Consider the following 15,671-nt stretch of genomic DNA (forward strand, 5'->3'; position numbering starts at 1 on the left):
GGAGGAGGCAGCTGCAACAGCCAAGGCAGGGCTGCTTCGTCCAGGAGGAGCATCAGCAAAGTGGTGTACGATGATCATGAGAGTGAAGAGGAGGAGGAGGAGAGCATGGTGTCCGAGGAGGAAGAGGAGGGAGACCCCGAGGATAACCAGGACTCCGAGGAGGAAGAGGAGGAGGAGATAATGGAGGAGGACGACGACGACGACGACTCTGACTACCCTGAAGAGATGGAGGATGAAGACGATGCCAGTTATTGCACTGAGAGCAGCTTCAGGAGCCACAGCACCTACAGCAGCACCCCAGGTAGAGAGTCAGTGGGATGAACTAAAACAAGTCGAGGGCACCCCACATGCTCCCTCTAGGTTTGCAAATACAGTCCGCACGCATTCTTCCTCCCATGCGTGTATGTGAGGGATGCCTGCAAGCACTCACAGGGAGAGAGGGGTATGCATATTAACGACTGGCAACCCCAGGGATGCAGGGAATATTAGAAGATGCTTACAAGCACATGCACTGAGAGGAGGGAGGGAGGGCAGCACATGCTGTAACAAGGGGATGCTTTGCAAATGTGCATGGAGATGGTGGTGACTGCAGAAATGCATGATACACCAGAACATGTTGCAGACAGTGTCAAAAAGTGTATGGAGCGTTCACTTAATATTTATAAAACAAGGGAAATGAGATGCATGCCTTGCAAAGAGGTCCTTTCAAATATATACAGGAAAGGATGGCTTGTGCTTGCAAATGTAACTTGATGTTAAAAGGAAAGGAAGCACATGCAACTTGAAGTGGCCAAAAAAACCCCAACAAAAAAACAGCCAACCATAAACACTGAAATTTTTCAGGCTCTTGATATCAGAGGTATAACTAGATCCAGCATTTACTGGCTTTAAGACAAAACTAGCTTTCCAAGGAGGGAAATGAGGTGCATTGTTCAAAATGGAGATTGCATTGTTATAGTTTGGGGAAAAGTGCACAGGGCCTCCTTGCAAGGGTGTAAACCTAGTTTTAGTCAAACATAAAGATTAAAAGGTGGAGGTTGAGTCAAAAGTCTTGGGTTTAAATACTGCATTTATCTTAAGATATGGCAACCTTTAAAACTCCTGCTGGGGTTAAAACTTATTAAACATCATTGTGATTATTTGTTTATTTTTATTAACCTCTAGTGGCAAATTTGGGCTCAGATTTTAAGGCCTGCACTTCTGTTTTGTCCTTAATTAGTTAATTGTGAGTTTCAAACTTAAAAAATTCTTTATCTAAACTTAAGCACTTTGGATTTATTTGAATTCATTCCAGAATGGAGTTTAAGTTTAGGATTTTTTTTAATTATTATTATTATTATTTTTTTAAAGTCTCTGAACCTTGAGAGTAGTTAAATTTGGGAATAACCTAGGGGTGTTTCTGAATTGGGCTACAGGATAACAAACACTGCTGTTGTACAACTATTTGGGCAATTTGGAAGGGGGGAGGAACAGGTTGTTGGTGTAAATGCATTGCATTTTATTTCAAAAGGAGTGCAGTTTTGAGTAGTTAGCTGACAACTTTTTATGAGGGGGAAGTACTGGCTGCTAATGTGTCATTTGTTTTTATTTTGGCGAGTTAATGGTATCAGCACACTATGTGACTTCAGAATAGTTCTTTAAAAAACTCTGGTGTCTTGTCTCTATATCTGTATATTTTTAATCTATATCCATATACTCAGGAACCTAAATGAATCAAAATACAAACATACATTACTAAATGAACTTCATTTAGAGATAATTTCTTTAAGGTGTTAGTTTACCTGTTAGTTTTCCTATAAAGTACTCTCTTACCTTTTAACTCTTCATTTTCTGCTTCGTTGTGGTAACTTTAATTTTTATTACTTTTTTCTGGGGATGCTTTTGTCAGGGAACGAGCACTTTTATGATTTTAATTGGCTAGGTCAGGAAAATATATTTTTATGTGAGCATCCAGGTTTAAAGTGAGTTCTACAGAGTATGGGGTGTATTCAATTTTTGAAATGTACTTAAGTGTTTTGGCAAATAACAAGATAACTGTGTGCATTGTTGTGCAAGCATAGACAGGTTTTATGTGGTATTTAGGTGTATCAGAAACCATTTTAGTAATTTATATGTTTATTTCTCACTTGGTCAGGGTAACTTCAGTTAACTTTTTTTAAGATAAGTTTAATCATTTTCATCCTTATGTGTTTTTTAAATATATATATATATACACACTGAGTGTTTGATAGTTAAAACATCTTTGTTGTTACTTTGGCAATTTACTGGCAGTTCAGTGTTTGCCTAAAGGTCTCTCTCCTTCCTGCCCTCTCTCCCAGACCTGCTGCTGCCCTTTAGCAAAGAAAGTAGGAACTTTTCATTCCGTCAGCTCAATCCATGAAGGAATGTACATTCTGCTGCAGGAATATCTACATTGTGAGCGCTGCTAGACAGTGGAGGCATTAATTGAAATCTTAATCTTATCATAATCCAGGAAGAGATACTTGACATTAGAACAGCATTAATAGGCAATGAAAAGGTTCACCTCACCTCGGTATCTCTTCATCTGACAGCAGCCAGTGCAGAGAGGAGTGTTAACAATAAGGGAAGCACACGGTGACATGTCTTCAGAGTTTCTTCCTGGGCTCCAGTGCTCTTTGACTCAGGTGCACGCTGAGCCAGAAATGGTTTTTTGTTTATATACAGGGTTTGGGGTTTTTTTTTTCTTTCATATATTTGTCTTCAAACTAGACAAATGGTAAATACAGTGACAGAGTTCCTGTGGTTAACTGCAGGCCTTGAAGCCTGTCCCCTCCTTTGTTTTACGCTGGCCCCTGATAGAATCCTGTGGTTTTTTCTACTAGAAGAGATGATGAATGATCGTTCTCTACTTATCTTCCCTCAGTCACGTGCAACCTGAATTACTGCCACTTTCAGGTTGTAGTCTTGGGGGCTGAAGAGTTTGTTTCTTGAGAGCAGCATAGTGAAAAATTGCAATCCTACTCAAACTTCCTTACCAACCAGGATTTTACACGTAAACCACATCCCACTTACATGGGTGACAGACTCTTTACAGTTTTTATTCAAACTTAGATTGAACAATGAATGAAAAGATCACAGTGCAATGTCTCTAACCAAGAAAGGCTCATATTTTGTACTCTGCCGGGGAGTTTATGGTGTATCTGGAACTTGGATGTAGGAGTACTTTTTTTACTATATTATTATTCAGGTATTTAAAGAAGCAAAACCTGAAGAGAGGTAAAATACCTTTGATTAAACCTTAATAATGGTGCAGTGAAAGCTCCTGGTGTGAATGCATGTGAAGTTTATCATTGCTTTTCCTTCTGTTGAATGGACTTTTGGTGGAGGGATTTTTTTGCGTGTGTGTGTAATGTCCCTTCTGTCTTACCCCTTTGTATTCCCAGAAGGTAGATGTGCTTTTAGGGTACATATCCTATATATTTTGTATCACTAAAAAATTTTACCATTACTTGTCCACTGTAAGTTCTGCTTTAGGCTTGTTACAGTTGCATTATAAATATCAAGTATTTTCCATATGTTGCAGAATTTTATAATAAGTATTTAATGAAGATACCTAGAAGTCCTTCATTTTTTTTGTTTCTTGATTTTCTTCCTCAAAAACTAGGAAAACTAGCTGTAGGAAGAGCTATACATCTAGATTTTGGCTGAGATAATAATCATCAGTCAGGCTAACAAGGAAATGGACAACAGTGGAGTTGTAAGACAAAATATTTGTCTTAAAATACATTAAATAAAATTTTTAGATTGATTTTGCTAGGCTGAGTATTTGCAGTGATTGACCATCACATCTGTTAACCAGTTACTCACCGGTGTGCTTTTATCTTCAGAGTGAAAGAATTTAACTGGAGATGAGATGCTGCATTTTGGGTGTCTGTAGTAATTTTATATCTTAACACATTTTCATGCTCCTGAAGAGCTGTTTTAAGTGGAGACACTGAGATAGGACAGTGAGATATGCAGCCTCTTTTGTCTGTCATTGCAGAAGATTTACCAGTTTCCCAAACATCTTACCTGGGGTACCCTGTTCTCTAAATTAAACCTGGCATGCTCTTGTTTTACCATTTAGTAATCTGCACTTTGATTTGTGCTCTAGAGGAACTATCACTAGTTCATCATGCCAGTCATGAAAAATGTAGATGAGTCCTAGCAAAGAAATTGTGTAGAAGGCCAAACAAGGAAATCTGTGGCTGATTCTGTTGTATTGACATGCAAATTTGCAGTTTATCTGAAAAGAGCATTTGTCACTTCAGTCATCTTTCTAAGAAGCTCCGTGCAGCAAATACCGGACCGTTATCAAAGTATATGTGTTGTCAAAGGTAGAATAATTTGATGTACTGCAGATGAGTTTATTATGCAGATTTTTTTGTAGGGCTGCAGTAAAATTCCATAGCTGCCCGTTGTATTGTATAGAACTGGTGTAAGGTGAGTAAAAGTGGATTTTAGTAGATTGGGGCTGGTTCTCAGGGCTCACTAACTTTTAAAATCAGTTACAACTTAACCCTGAGCGTGTCCTAGCTCAGAAATTGTCAGGACATTCCTGAAACTAGTTATATCAGTGCTACATTTGTTTTTTTCCCCTGGGTTCTAGGTACAAAAGGGCTGTGACTCTGAGTACTTCTCAGAATGACATGTGGAATCTCATCTGCTACTTGTCTTGCATTAGTTACCCAGATGTTAAAATGATGCCTTAGAATATCAGGGGTTTGTATTCCCGGCTCCTGCTGAGAGTGGACTGATGGCCATCACGTAGAGAAATTAAATTCTTAATGTAAAATCAGTAGAGGACCTGGTTTGATTTAGAAGTGTGCTACTGACACGTGTACAAACTGAAAAAATAAACAAGGGTTTTAAAGTTTTAAGACATTTTTTAAAGACCTTGTTTTGCACAACTAAGGCAGTCGTCAAACTGAACTTGGGAGCACGTGGTGAGAATTCTGTGATGTGAGCACTCTCAGGATCTAGTCTAGTAACCAGTTATTTCTTCATTTTTCCTTCAGCTTCCAGAGCTTTTGTGGTGCTTGGAATGTGTCGTTTTTAATGTCAGTTTCAATTTTAAGTTTAATCTGGTTTGTGTTTTTTCTTTTTCCAGGCAAAATGAATAAATATGGGTTAGGTACGATTGCTGCAGAGCAATATTCAAATTGGAGCTGCACTTACAAGTAGCTACACATGCATCTTACTCTTTCAGAAGTTTTTTCTGGAAGAGATAATTTTACTTGTGAATATTAGAAACATGTTAATTGTCATATTGGCATTTTTAAAAGGGGAAAAAAATGTTTTGTATAAATCAAAGCCTTTAATTTTGCCCCATCGCAAGAAAAAGATTTAGATTTTTCTATTTTAGTACTGCTTTTCATATTCTTATTTTATGTTAAACTGATTCATTTTACTGCTTTTTCTTCTTTGGTGTTAGCTGAGCAAATGTTCTCCCAAGAGGTTGACTTTTAATTAAGGAACCAGTTTGGATATTGCTGTGACAAACATGTAGCTATATTCAGTTTATGCATTCTGCTGCGGAAAAATAGAAAAGAAAAAAACATGTAAAAGTTTTTATTAATTTTCATCAGCTGATTTCAGTTTTCTCAGTGATATCTAACAAAAACTTGTGTGTTGCTGTACATTGAAACTTGCCTAGTGCAAAGGAGGAATATGGGACAGCAAATGTCTGATGGTTTTATGTTTATTAAAACCAAACAAAAATAGGACAGTCTTAGTTTGGAAGGGTGGTCAAAAGCCAAAATTTCCAGGCAGAAGGAAAACAGAGGAGGGCATCTTCTCTAAGGAGTGCTCCTGCTTCCAGGACATGGTGTAACCACCAGTTGGTCTTCATGTTGAGAAGTTTCTGTAGTGACTCATGATGTGGGGAACAAAACCAACTCAGTTCTATGTACTAAAGGTGGACTTTTATGTGAGAGTGTAGTCTGACTTGTGAAACTAGAAGCCAAAAATTAATCTCTTATTGGGGGGAAATTGAAAGTCTCTTCACTTGCTGGGGTCAGCTGTGGAGTGTTGCCTAAAGGGGTTTGTTCTAAATTCCCCCTCCTGTGACAAATTACTGAAGTATCTGAAACTTCTCAGTCTGTCTTTTCTCTCCTCTCTGCTCTATCAGGTTTATCCTGTCCGCTGCAACTGTGAACAGGAACTCTTAAGCTAGAGTCTTAGTGCCCAAGTGCTGAGAAATTATGAAGAAGGGAAAGTTTTTAGAGAAGATAAATGAGCCCATTTGTGAGCTCTCTAATCAAGAAATGCTGGAACCAGTGTTTATTTTTTAGGTCATACCAGTGTAGCTACCATTCTCCTTGTTTAAACAAGACAGTGGTTCTGGCAGAGTATTTGTTGTGTAGGAGCTCCATCCACCAGTCCATCACTTGAAATATGTTGGGCTGAAAGGCTCTGTTTACTCGTGCTGTACATCTGGAGTGAAGGGCTTTGTAACACAAGTGAGACAGGGCAAAACTGGATTTTTGAGCTTTTTGTATGTCTACATGTGTATGGAAACTGAAATACAGCTAAAGCATGAAAGTCATATTGAGTCATACTACAGCCTTTCTGTATTCTGGACACTGATGTAAATATTTCATTCAAAACCTGTGTTTTACAGCTGTCTGCATAAAGCAGAAGATGATAAAGATGGTTAAAGTAGTTTTAGGTTTCATATCCTCCTATGGTAAAGGGGTAAAGAATAGATGTGACTTTCCCTTTCCTTCTTTCAGTCTGTGAAGGAAAATGGAGACATACTTTTTGACTTTTTGGTCCTTTTAAGCTCTGCTTAATTTCTAAATTTGGAAGGGTCAGCATTTGAACCAAATAGGTTGAATAGATGGAAATTTAAAAAAAAAAAACCACAAAGGTTTTTGCTTTCTTAAGAGCTTCAGTAAATTCTGGTTTTGGGTGCTCAGCCTGTTACTTCAATAACTTCATTTTATTTCAAATATCATTAGTGTGTTTTGCTTAAATATTTGTAATATAAATTATTTTAATAGATTATGGTAAGTGTAGACTATAATTATCAATATCTGTAATTAAATGTGCCGTGTGAATAAAATTGTTTACTCTTTAATCTTAATTACAGGCAGCTCTTCAACTAGAGAATTCAAAATAGGGAGAGGCAACCATTGCAGACTGCTTCATCACTTTTGGAGACAACTAGTGAAGGAATGCAATTTAAAAGAAGTTTATGCTAGATAGAAGTATAATGCTGAGACACTCAAGATGATCTGGATCCTGTAAATAGTCCAGTCATGGCAGCAGGACACTATTGACAGATCAATTTATCCTTCCAAATAAAGCTGTGGAATTTGAATGGCGTAGAGTGGACGTTTTCTCTCTTTCTGTACTGGCTCAAACTTGAAAGTGGAATTTGATTCAGGGATTTGGTTAATATGCAGAAACTATCTTAGAAGTATACAATTTACATGTAGTAAAAATTGAGTCCATTTTTGGGAAAGTTCAGTGTGAGTAAATTGACTTTCTTTAATTAAAAGTAGATACATCTAGAATCAATTTAAAGTCTAGTCAGTCAGGTGATGGTGATTAGAGAAGTAACTTCTGCTAGTACACCTGCCCTGGAACCTTCCTGATGTTTTTTGTTTTAGACAAAGTAGGACATATTGCAATTTCTACTTAAAAAAAAACCCCAAAAAACCTGTGGTGCTATAAGAAAAAATTTCCACAAATGGGAAATTATTCAGGGCAAATAATAAAAATGATTTATCCAAAGTTATTTAAACAATACCAAGGTAAATTAAGAAATATTAATGGTAGTAGGTGATGCAGTAACAGAAAGTTAAGAAAAGAGAGCAACAGTATGTTTGTTACTGTGTTAATCGTCAGTTGTATAGTCCACACAAGCTTGCACTTCTCAAATATTTAAATTAAGGCCATTAAATTGATTATTATTTTTTAATCAATTTAATTAAATTGCAGTTAACACTTTTTGTCACAGATAGTACTCAAAATTCCCTGTGGAGGGCAAAATTAATGATGAATGACAAGTTAAAAAAAAAAAAAGTTGTTGTCAAATCCCAGAATCTCTAAAATAATTAAAAGTAAAATAAAAAACATAACAGATGTTTGAAGACACCAAAGTTGGGGAGTTTTTTTGGTCTGCCAGCGAATGTCAGATTCAAGCCTTGGACAATTTGCCTTGTGGAAAAGAAGATTTTCCATGAAAGTGAAGAGCTTAAAAAATTGAATATGTTAATATGAATATGTAGGAAAAGTTTTCTCTAATTTTTTTTTGTGTATACAAAGAACAGTTTGGTAAACATGAACTGTGATCTTCCAGAAGCTCAAACTGCTTCTGAGTAGCATGAGCTGTATGGGATGTCAGAACACTGCAGATAATTAATTAGCAATGAAGAAATTGTTATCAAAATTGCAAACAAGCCCTGAGTCCTTATTTGGAGCTCAGATCTGCCTGTCCTCGACTGTCTGAGCTCGTGGCAAGGGAGGGGATTGTCCACCCAACCATCAGAATACAGCAAATTTCAGCTCAAGACAGAGGCTGTGGCACTTTGACATTGTTGTATCGTGTTCCATTGGCCAACACTTTTAATTTAAGTTCAGCAGCCACTTAGAACACTTGCACTGCAGATTGGGCTGCTTGGGTTTGCTGCTTTGGTTTTGGGGGTTTTTTCTGTTTGTTTTAATTTTAAAAGTGTCTCGAATATTTCTTGAGGTTGCAGTTTGTGCATGAAACAGTAATACATTTAAGTACAAATGCTCTGGAATTTCTGAGTTTCCAGATCACACTGTGATTCTTCCCAGTTCTAGACTTCAGGTTCTGTTTAACCCACCTACAGCAAATATCAGTAACGAACTGAAAGTGAAATTGGAAAGAAAAAAAAATACTATGCCACCCAGCCATTCAAGAAAAATATGTCTGGGTACCATTTCTTTCAGAAATACCCTGCATCTTTGTGTACTTTCAATTTTTAGCTCTGGAAACCAGATTCTATGTAGTGCAGAATAGTTCAAAGCAGTTTATTGTCCAAAAAGAGAAATTATTTGAGCTCTTGAGATGCGTGTGATTTACAGTAGGGGCCGGGAGCGTTGAATGGTACGGTAGAGTAGCTGTGCTGCATCCTGTGAGGTGTAACACAAAGCAGGGGTCCAATGAAACATGCATTTTATTTTTTCTTATTGTCTAAACTATTAATTCTGCAGTTACTTTTGACATTTCTGTGCTTTATACCAAAGCAAACATGAAAATATGTAAATTGGTTGAAATAGAAGAGGAAGAACGGTGTGAATAATGCAGCCCCACACTTACCTTGTACTTGTACCAGATTTATTCTACACCTCTAATTGTACCAATATGCTTCCTTTGTAAGGGGAAGTGTTAGAGAACTTTAACTTTTTCAGAAAATAGTAGAAAGGTTCTTTTTTTTTGTTTCTCCTGTTAATTTGATATAATAAATATACCAGTGTTTATCTCTTGTGAAAGAGAATCAGCAAACATGATATATGTGGAATCTGTTGGGTTATTTTTCAGTGAAAGATAAAAACAGTGCATAGGAAAATTATTAATTTTGTTCTCAGAGTAGAAAATCTCAACAAATGAGAAGAAATAAGGAGTCTGCTTCTTTCAGCAGTGTTCCTTCATCACAGTTTGTATTTGTCTGAAATTACCAAGGGGGTTGTGACTCCTGGTTAGTTTAGGTAAACCAGGGTGATCATTCTTGCTACTTTCTTTCTTGAAGGGCTGTTTCTTTTATGGCTTTAGCGTGTGACAGACACATTTTTTTCTGCTACAGTTGCAAACACTGAAAAGAATCCCAGTGTATAGCTCTGCCAGCTTTTTGTGATAGTTGGACTCTGAAGACTATTAGTGATTTCAGAATATCTGTTCTGCATTGTTGTTGTCTTGTATGACCACCTACTAGGACTGGTCCTACACAGTCCTGCAATGTTGAAGGGAACTCCAGGACCCTCAAGTAATTTAGTCTGAGTGTGCACGTGTGTGGTTTTTCCTTCAGGATCTTTTAATTAAACCAGCTCTGGTTTATGCATATATGATTTTGGATCATGGTGATAGAATTTAATCGAGGTATTTCTCGCTGTAAGAACACTTCCTTGGTGCCTGGCTGTGAAACTCCCGTGTTTTTGTGTTTGCCATGGTTAAACATTTTCCACTGATTTGTGCAGAAGCCTCTTGGAAGGCAGTCCCACAAGCATTCTTTCATTTTCCACAGTCAGAACTCCAACTTAACAACTTGGAAATTTATTTTTATACACAGATAATGTTGACCCATTACTTCTGTAATGGGAACATCTGGCAGTTCATCCTCAGTATTGTTTCAGAGTGTCTGATTTATTGCCTAAGATCTCATTCTTGAAAGTCAGAGAGGGAGAGGTGTATCTGGTGTCATGTTCCCGTACTAGCTCAATGATTGATTTATTTTTCTCCTGGAATCATTTGGCAAACTCTCTATTATGCATCAAGATGTTTCTTAAAGGTAGCTTTTCTTTCTGGTAATTTATTTTTTTTTCCCTTTTTAACACATTGAAGTTTTAATAATGGTGTTTCAGATTCAGCAGTATCTGTCTTTGGGTATCTTCCTGCCTCAGCAGGTCATTTTTTTTTTTGTCCCCACTCCCCATTAGACTTATTTTCTGTATTTATGGGAGTATTGGAGGGAGTGTAAGGAATTGAACAAATGCCACAGAGAAACATTTTCTCTTAATGGTAACATCCAAGATGACTGGAACTTACTTTATCTCTTCATTTTTGAACCAATTTGGGGAGGGGTCTCATATTCACAGATTTTGATTGAGAAATCATTAATGTGAAATTTGAAATTCCAGAATACTGGTTGTGTCACTCTTCAGTCTCAGATCATACAATGCATAATATATGTCACTTTTTATTTAAGTGTGCATATGAAGTTGCTCTTATGGACAGTTTAATTTTTCCTTTGGACTTTCTTTGAATAAAACGCATCCTGGTGACCACTTCTCTGTATAGAATTGATAATTAAGAAATTTAGTTGTTGACTACCAGAGGACCTAAAACTATTTTTTATCTCAGTTCTTGGTTTTAAATCAAGATTATAGTTTTATCATTAATTTATGAGATTGTCTAAATTTGATTTTTTTTTTTAAAGGAAATAGGTTTAATACTTTACTAATACTTTAACCGATAGCTGCAAAATAGTAGCATGTAGCTGGTTACTTTCTTATTTTGATAGAAGATTTAAATATTTCATTTGTCTTGTAGTGCCACATACACAAACTTTCCTCTTTTATTTTTCCTCCTGCTTGGCATCAAGGATAGAGGAATTAAAGGGAAGAAGGTGTAGCATCTCATCTGAATTAGTATCTGAGACTGAATTAATGATGCTCAGTGTCTTTTAGGTAGTGAAACAGCTCTTCAGATTAGCATTTTGTGCTGGGTGTTGTCCTTCCATAATTCTGTCTCCTTCTCGTTCTGTGGTTTTTGAAGCATGGGGGTGGGTTGGTTTTTTGGTTGGTTTTTTTGGTTGGTTGGTTGGTTGTTTTAATTGGGAGTTCCTGAAGCATTTTCATAAATGATGACATTTAACTTCTGTTTCTGGCTTGTAGGTATCCAGGGGAAATAGTCTAGTTAGAAACAGTGGACAGAGTGATTTAGGTTCTCTTCTGTATTTTAATTTGGTTGAAATTGATGTCCTAAGACATCTGCTTGAAGTGATCTTTCCTTTATACTACTGCTGGATAGGAGAGTAGCTTGCAATATTTTAGTAGAAAATAGCTGTTGTTTGAAGCTTGATTCTCCAAGTTTAAAGTTAAAATTCCAAGAAGAAATTATAAGCTGGTCATGCTGAATAAAAATAAGAAAAATTTCTAAATTAACATTTTAGCTGAGGGAAATGTCCCTTTTGACTAATTTAAACAATTAAATTTCCAGACATCATTTTAAAGATTCAGTTGATGTGTATAATGCAAAAAATACAACTGCTCTAAAGTGTCTAAAGCAAAATTTCATATATCTTGTGTATTTTATTTTCATACTGTTAAAGTATAAGATTATTATCAGAATTATCACATGAAGCTGTGAAGATGTGAATCCTTAATTTGCAACAGTTTAGAAAGCTTGACAGAGTCATTCATGATAGATGTTTAAACATGTTGACCTGTGGGTGGCAAAATTCTTACTGTTGTTTTTTTTTATTCCAGGTAGGAGAAGACAAAGAGTGCATCGTCCTCGTTCTCCAATATTGGAAGAAAAAGATATCCCACCCTTGGAGTTTCCTAAATCCTCAGAGGACTTAATGGTGCCTAGTGAGCATATAATGAATGTTATTGCCATCTATGAGGTACTAAGGAACAAAATTTCAGATATCTTATGTATTTTATTTTCATACTGTTAAAGTATAAGATTATTATCAGAATTATCACATTTATGAAGCTGTGAAGATGTGAATCCTTAATTTGCAACAGTTTAGAAAGCTTGGCAGAGTCATTCATGATAGATGTTTAAACATGTTGACCTGTGGGTGGCAAAATTCTTACTGTTGTTTTTTTTTATTCCAGGTAGGAGAAGACAAAGAGTGCATCGTCCTCGTTCTCCAATATTGGAAGAAAAAGATATCCCACCCTTGGAGTTTCCTAAATCCTCAGAGGACTTAATGGTGCCTAGTGAGCATATAATGAATGTTATTGCCATCTATGAGGTACTAAGGAACTTTGGCACTGTTTTACGCCTCTCTCCTTTTCGTTTTGAGGACTTCTGTGCTGCTCTGGTAAGTCAAGAGCAGTGCACACTTATGGCAGAGATGCATATAGTGCTTTTAAAAGCAGTTTTACGTGAAGAAGACACTTCAAATACTACCTTTGGACCTGCTGACCTCAAAGATAGCGTTAATTCCACTTTGTATTTCATAGATGGAATGACGTGGCCAGAGGTTCTGCGGGTATATTGTGAGAGTGACAAGGAATATCATCATGTTCTTCCTTTCCAAGAGACAGAGGACTATCCTTATGGACCAGTAGAGAATAAAATCAAAGTTCTGCAGTTCTTAGTGGATCAGTTTCTTACAACCAACATTGCACGTGAAGAGTTAATGTCAGAAGGTGTTATTCAGTATGATGATCATTGTAGGGTTTGTCACAAACTTGGGGATTTGCTTTGCTGTGAAACTTGTTCAGCTGTGTACCACTTGGAGTGCGTGAAACCACCTCTTGAAGAGGTACCAGAAGATGAGTGGCAGTGTGAGGTCTGCGTAGCACATAAGGTGCCTGGAGTAACTGACTGTGTTGCTGAAATCCAAAAAAATAAACCATACATTCGACATGAACCTATTGGATACGACAGGCATAGGCGAAAATATTGGTTCCTGAACAGAAGAATCATTATGTAAGTAAACTAATCATTTAGTATTTTCTGAACAATGACATTGAATTGAATGTGTTTTTAATATATCCTGTAAGTTGCTCTTGCCATCTTAAAATCATTCATTTGTTAGATAAGACCGTTGCTTTGTTTTGTACATAGATTTCTAAAGACTGTGTAATTAATCCATCAATTTTCTCCAAAATATATATGTAGATTATGAGAATATTTAAAAGGGGGCAAAAACAAGGCTTCTGGCTTAATTTTAACGTGTCTAAAAACACATGGATGTGAGGAAAAGAAAGGGAATTTTAATGAGAACTCTCCAGTTTCTTGTAAAAGCTACTGAGAAGTGGTTTAACTCTCTTAGTGATCACATGGTGTGTAGGACACTAGTTTTGGTGTACTGTCACCTGCTTGCATAGTATTTGGTGGTTAGATGCTGGTAGAGGTTTGATGGTCTGCCTTTGAGTTAAGGCTTCCAGAGGCACTTGAAGTTATTCACCATATCTATTAACTAGAAATGCAGAAAATGTAGGTGAATGTTTCTGTAGGTGTAAACAAAGTCAAAATAGCAAGAAATGCCTGTCTTCAAACACTCTACTTTGTGTGCTTAGCACAATTTCCTGTTACTCATTGCTCTTGAGATACTAATGTATCTCAGAACATTAATAATAATCAAACCCTTGCTAGTGAGTGCATTGTGCCCTGTTTTTTTTTTTTTTACCTGAGAGGTTGAATTTGAAATTTTAAAAACACCTCTACATTTTTCACAGGAAAACAGCTAAAGATTTTTTTTTTTTCCTATAAAAGACTGTTCTTGCATAATTGTTCTCATAATGGAGGAGAAATAGTATTTAAGTGAAATCAATAGTATTGTTAATTTAGGAAAAATTAAGAGATTTTACTAGATTTCCTGAAATACAATTTTCCATTCAGTATTATGGAGACAATAAATCACAGCTGGATACCTTAACAGATACATTTCATACAAAACGGGTTACAGTGGATGTTAAGGTATTAACCAGTGTCTTTAAAAGGGATTGTTGTGAGGACTGTTGATGATGTTGCATCTTGCAAACAAGACACTTCTAGAAACTCATTTTAGTCCTTCAAAATAAAGTGCCCTTTTATTGTTAGCCACTGCTTTAATTTAATTATCACTGCTCTGTTTTCCTGTGTTCTCCTTTCACACGTGTAAAAAGAGTCCATGTTTGATTATTTTTAGTTTCTCTGGGTTATAAATGCCACAGTAGTGTCAAGTAATCTTTTAAAAGATGCAGGGAATCTCTTATCTTTTTTTTTTAAATACTCTTTGTTTATACTCAATCAGATGCTCTGCAGTATGTGGTGTATCATTCGGATGGTTCATCAGGATGTGAACCTGAAGGATGGTCAGCCTGAAGCTGTTGATATCCTAATTTTTCCATTGCCTCATACATAATTTTCTACTTTCTCTTTCCAGAGAAGGAGTTGGAAGTTTGATTTTTCACAAGAAGCCTGGTTGTGAAGGACATGTAGCTGATACTCTTTTTGCTCTGGTTACTCTTGCTTTAATAACTTATAGTCAGTCTCCTCTGTGCATGGTTTTTGTATCTTTCCTTTCAAACTGTTGAGGAAAAGGTGGTTCTAAAGATGAGTTTGTCTCCCTGCTGTACTTGTACTAGCAGAAGGATTATATTCTGCTTGCTATTAAAGGTCTGGGAATTAATATTTTAAAAAATCCAGAGAGTAACTCACTCCAGAGGTGATTTTAAGATAAATAGGCAGGTTGGTAATTATTTTTTACTAAACTTGATCGTTGAAACAGTGGGGTTTTTCTCAATGAAGTGGAATATTTGATGTTAAGAAGGTTTTGATACAGGCAGTACTTTAACATATTTTAAACTAAAATAAATCAGGCAGGTGCTTGATCCTTTGAAACTTACACATGTGAAAGTTCTGTCTCTTTTGCACGTTGATAGTAATTTTAACTGCACTAGAAAAGACATCTTTTAATATGTCTTAATATGTTAAATGTATGGAATTTATTTTTTTAAATGATTTTGCATTCCTGTTAGGAGATCAGTGGGCAAACTATTTGTTTCAGAAATCATAAATCAAGTTTTATGAATGTAAGTGTCGTATCCTAATTGGGATTTATTTAAAGAGAAGCTACATCACTATTCCATTTCAAATCAAACCAGATTAGAACTATAAACAATACAGCAAAAGAAAAATTGTTATTGGATTTTCCACTTTACTGCGTTTTTTTGCTAGTGAGTAAAATATTTCAAAACATACACAGAAAAGTATTTTTATGTTTACAAAGACAAGAAGAAATGCAGTTCATCCA

At 36.2% G+C, this 15,671-nt stretch overlaps 1 protein-coding gene across 1 annotated transcript in view; it reads left to right on the forward strand.

Moving 5' to 3' along the window:
- Positions 1-9: 9 nt before the first annotated feature.
- Positions 10-15,671, forward strand: part of LOC104522307 (nucleosome-remodeling factor subunit BPTF) — a gene marked incomplete at its 5' end in the record, with an annotated part of 55,415 nt that continues 39,753 nt past the window's right edge. Inside the window, 2 exon segments of the mRNA XM_029084170.1 lie at positions 10-301; positions 12,538-13,360. Coding sequence (XP_028940003.1) covers positions 10-301; positions 12,538-13,360 — 1,115 coding nt within the window.

This window comes from Antrostomus carolinensis, unplaced genomic scaffold (genome assembly GCF_000700745.2).
Source record: "Antrostomus carolinensis isolate BGI_N321 unplaced genomic scaffold, ASM70074v2 scaffold20383, whole genome shotgun sequence".
Lineage (NCBI taxonomy): Eukaryota > Metazoa > Chordata > Aves > Caprimulgiformes > Caprimulgidae > Antrostomus > Antrostomus carolinensis.